Source organism: Oryza glaberrima, chromosome 3, assembly GCF_000147395.1.
Source record: "Oryza glaberrima chromosome 3, OglaRS2, whole genome shotgun sequence".
NCBI classification, from domain to species: domain Eukaryota; kingdom Viridiplantae; phylum Streptophyta; class Magnoliopsida; order Poales; family Poaceae; genus Oryza; species Oryza glaberrima.
The window spans coordinates 25,571,500-25,576,169 of record NC_068328.1 but is presented as its reverse complement, the minus strand read 5'-3'; the positions used below and the strand labels follow the sequence as shown (position 1 = coordinate 25,576,169).

The 4,670-nt window shown below is 45.7% G+C and overlaps 1 protein-coding gene across 1 annotated transcript; it reads right to left on the bottom strand.

Annotated features, from left to right (window-relative positions):
* Positions 1 to 2,899: 2,899 nt before the first annotated feature.
* Positions 2,900 to 4,388, bottom strand: LOC127765118 (uncharacterized). The gene is made up of 2 exons (XM_052289955.1): positions 3,697 to 4,388; positions 2,900 to 3,590 (listed from the first exon to the last, which is right to left on the bottom strand). The coding sequence occupies exons 1-2, from the start codon at positions 4,386 to 4,388 to the stop codon at positions 2,900 to 2,902; spliced, it is 1,383 nt and encodes a 460-aa protein (XP_052145915.1).
* Between the last annotated feature and the right edge of the window lie 282 nt (positions 4,389 to 4,670).

Sequence of the window (4,670 nt, the reverse complement as noted above, 5' to 3'; positions counted from 1 at the left end):
CACATGTGTTGCATGGTGGCGGCGACTCGGTTTATATAGAGAAAGGTCGCTTGATCAGGTCACCCGTACGATCTCCACTCTTTATCCGGACTCCGCGTCGTTTTCATGCGACGAATTTTTCAGAATGTTTCCAAAACAAACAAATCCGAATTTCCCACTGCAAAACAAAACTGCAAAAGGAGGCCACATCTGTGCAAGGGTGAGGAACCAACTTTGCAGACCATTCGACGCATACGTCGTGCACACGCATCGCCTGCCCTGCCCTGCAAGGCCAGTCGAGCGAGTGCGCGTGTATGTTCCCCCTTCTCTCCACCTCACATGCTTCAAGTGGCTAGGAGGGCATCCTCCCTTTTAAGAAGGCCCCCCTCTTCTAGAATAAGCAAGGTGGTACTAAACTCCCCATCCATGCCATCCCATGAGGTGGGCTTTGTGATTTTCCAAAGAATTAATCTTCGAGTGGGCTAAGGTCCATCTATTAATTCCAACAATCCACCACCAAATCTAAAAATCCCACTGAGATTTGCCTTTTCCAATGTACTGTTTATATACGAGCGGTTCAATGGAGACCGATTAAGGTTGAATATCCACCTAAAATTCTAAGCTACACTTACTCACAACTTAAACAATGGACAACGCCTTGAATTGCAACTCTTGTGCAAGCAAGTTTCACTCAGAGTCTTATCTGGTACTAGACCATCTGTAGAATACCCATCGGGTGGAGCGTATAAGTCATACTCCTTGGTCTTTTAGTAAGCTTACTAGAAGATTCACTGAAAATCTCCATAGACTGCGACCAACAGTCAAGCTCACAAAGGTGAGTTCTTTCAAGAATGCTCTGCAGGACAGCATCTTCACTAATTAAAGCCAACAGAACTCATTAAGACATAGCCAACCTGCCTTGCAGCTCACGAGAGTACATACATCTTCACTTAGAGAGGGTATAGATTAGTACTCTCCTCTAGTTAACTAATGGTTTGTTCTTCCCAGGTTCTAATTCACGGGATCTCCGATCACATAGACTGGGTTACCACCATAGTATAACTCACATGGGTCTCAAACCCATCTCCTTCGATGCATAGTCTATCACATTTTGTGATAGTCCCTTCGTGAAGGGATCTGCCAGGTTTCTAGCTATTTGGATGTAATCCAATGTTATAACCCAGGAGTTTCTCAATTTCCTGACAAACTTCAATCGTCTTTTCACATGTCTAGACGATTTCATGTTATCCTTAGAACTTTTCACTTTGACAATTACCATTTGATTGTCACAGTTCATAAGAATAGCCGGCACCGGTTTTTCAACAATAGGCAGATCCATTAATAGATCACGCAGCCACTCTGTCTCAACAGTAGTAGTATCCAGTGCCGCTAGCTCTGCTTCCATGGTTGACGGCACAGGATGGAGTAGTCTACGAGCAACGCCGGCGAGCGGGATGGAGTAGTCTACGAGCGACGGCGCTGCACAGAGTAGGAGGCAAACCCTAGATTGATTTCACGTGTGTTGCGTGGAGGCGGCAGCTCGGTTTATATAGAGAAAGGTCGCTTGATCAAGGCGCCCACCCGATCTCCACTCCACGTAACCAAACCGGATAAGTTACGCGTAACTTATCTGGACTCCACGCCGTTTTCACGCAACGGATTTTTCGGAATGTTTCCAAAACAAACAAATTCGAATTTCTCGTAGCAAAACAAAACTACAAAAGGAGGCTGCATCTGCACATGCAAGGGTGAGGAACCAATTTTGCGGACTATTCAATGTGTACATCGTGCACGCGCGCCGCCTGCCTTGCCCTGCCCGGCGAGGCGAGGAGAGCGAGCGCGCGCGTGTTATGACTACTATCTTATTATGTCGAAATACTCCATAACAATGTTGTTACAAATTAATTAAATCCACAAATAGCATATTAACTCAAAGTCTCCTAATTAACCTGAAAAGCAAGCTAATAATGATGTACATGTGCATATACCATCACGATCACAACTCACAATTGACGTGTGTATATAAGACCAGCCATGCATCTCAGATCATACAAGCATAAGCAAACATGGAGGAGATCAAGACGGCGACGGCAGCAGAGGCGCCACCACCATGGACTCCGGCGGCCGCCGAATACGGCATATCCGGCACTGACTTGGATCTACCACCTGCAGTCATCGCCGGGTCCGTGCCAGTGGGCTCCATGGCCGGCGCGGCGGCAGTTGTCCCCGTGGACGGCGTCGCCGACGAGCCGCCACCCGGAGCAGAGCCCGACGTCGACCCTGTCGCATCTGCAAACACCACGGCCGCCGCGCCACGGTTACAAACGCAGCGGCCATGGATTGATCATAAACCCTATCTAACACAAACGACACCTTACATCGATTGATCATAAAGTTCACAGGTAGATTCCACTTTTCGCGACTTTTGTGCGAAAATATTACACTGTCCTGTTGGAGAATGCATGGATGGAGACATGCATGTCACTGCATCTACATGAATTAGCTGACAAAAGTCTTTCAAATCATAGTCAGAACATTAATTTTTCTAAGGAAACACATTACAAACGCCGACACTCACAACGTGCATACATATCCCTATTCATATACACGGTGACGATTGATAATCCATACTTAGAGGTCATTTCATCATAGTGATTAATTTTAAGAAGACAAAAATTTCCAGTTGCAACAGTACTACAATGTTACTCAGTTAAGTAACACTTCAGATGTTCTAAATCAAAGCATAGTGGCAAAGGAACAAATGGATTTGTGTGTGAGCTTATATATGTAACCAGGTTTCATATTAGTTCCAACTTGTACACTTAGTTCAGAGAAAGCTCATAGCAACTAATGTAAGCAATTAAAAAAATTGTGGAAATCAAACACCAGGAGTATACGTGTCTCTATGCATGTTGATACTCTAATTCCGATAGAGATGATCTTCACTACTTATTTCAGGGAACTCTCCAATCCAGCATGGTGTGTATGGAAAAGAAGCTTCTATGCCACCCCCGACTTCCGAGACCTGATTAAAATTTTGAGGGAATATGCTGCCCAAGTCTTGCATCTTTGAGCTGTTTAAATGGTAGGCCACTCCTCTCTCGCATGACAAACTCAAAAATACAATTTCCCTATAAGGATGGAATCCAAGAATTGAAATACTAACATGACTTTGCTCTTCAACACCATCTTGTGTATCATGATCAACATCATCGTTATCAGAGTACCATTCATATTTATCTTCCACCGGCACTTCATTGTTACCCTCTAGTAAGAGATCATCGTAAGTAACATTGTAGAACCACGGCCCACCAAAATTTTTACGATAGAGATCATAGTTAACATCCTGAAGTATCCAAGGTCCATTGACTTGATGATATCCCCAGCATGACAACAAGGGCTTAAGGTTGTTTCTATGTTTTAATACCCATTTGGCCTTAGCACATGACTCATTAAGGATCCAAACCGAAAGTTGAAGGTCCAGCTCTTGCTCAAGTGATGCTAAGTATACCCCATTCTCTGATTTTCCAAGATAAAACTTTAGACACTTGCTCATGTCAATATCTTGTGGATTCTTGATTACTTTGTACTTTCCATCAGTCAATGATAGTCTATATAAAGTCCAAATAAAAGGGTGTTAGTAAATAATATACAGTATTGAATGACATTATTTTAACAGCCAAAGTTAAACAGAATGCAAAGTTTATGTATGTATACCTTGTCACATAATTGCACCTATGCACGTAAAGTGCACCATGCCAGTAGGCAGCATAGTGTTGTCTAGAATAAAGCTTCACTAAGTCGCCGATGGTGCCTGCAGCCTCCCCTTCCCTGACAAATAACCCATCCTCCCATTGCTTTGTGGCCGACGAGAAGACATTCAATAGAAATGGTGATGGTGGCCATTCCGACTCCCTTATGATTGGGTCAAGCCTCATATTGCACATAAGGTAAGAGATCCTGATCACCTCGTAGTGCGGTGATACAGTGAGATCGAACACGGTGTAGTTATCGCTAAAGGTACCCTGAGACGGTGGCAGTAGGGGCAAGGTCACGCACTGTCGCGTGGCCAGATTAACCACGTGGGTGTATAGCAGGAGGAGACCGTTGCAATGATCATTCACGGCGTAGAGCGCATATTTGTTAGGCATGTAGTCAAGCTTGCCGCTAATTGCAGGGGTCGTTGGCGTCGACGGGCGGGAGAAGAATTCTGGGAACCTGAGGTCATCGAAGTGGATGAAGATGCCGGCGAGCGAGAGCGGGAGGAGATCCGTGCGCAGCAGGCGGCGGTCGTCGATGGTGGCCCGCCAGGCCGCGCAGACGCACCGTGCCGCGGCGAGGCTGCGTGGTGGGAGGCGGCCGAGGACGTCAGCGAGCACGTCGTCGGGTAGCAGATAGTTGATCGTCATGCTTCTTGCTGTTGTTGGTTCCATTGGAATTGGAGATCGATCTGTGGTGGATCAAACATACGGCGATTGAGGTGCCGTTGTCGGTTTGGTCTGCCGTTTTTTCTCTTTTTAAATCTGTTTATCGAAACCAAATAGGCTTCGATCAGTCCGATCACAGGGCGAATCCGAGTCGAGTTGTCGGGTCCGTAATTCCGGACCGAATCAGACCGTTTGATTCACTATAAGATTCGTGCCGGATTCCAAACAAAAAATTAAACATCAACTCCAGGAGGGGATCCGAAC

Excerpts from the sequence above, each read along its gene's own strand:
- LOC127765118 (XM_052289955.1), bottom strand. The coding sequence starts at position 4,388 with ATGACGATCAACTATCTGCTACCCGACGACGTGCTCGCTGACGTCCTC. Across the intron at positions 3,591-3,696 it reads AGGTGCAATTATGTGACAAG|ACTATCATTGACTGATGGAA; the intron begins GTATACATACAT and ends GACTTTATATAG.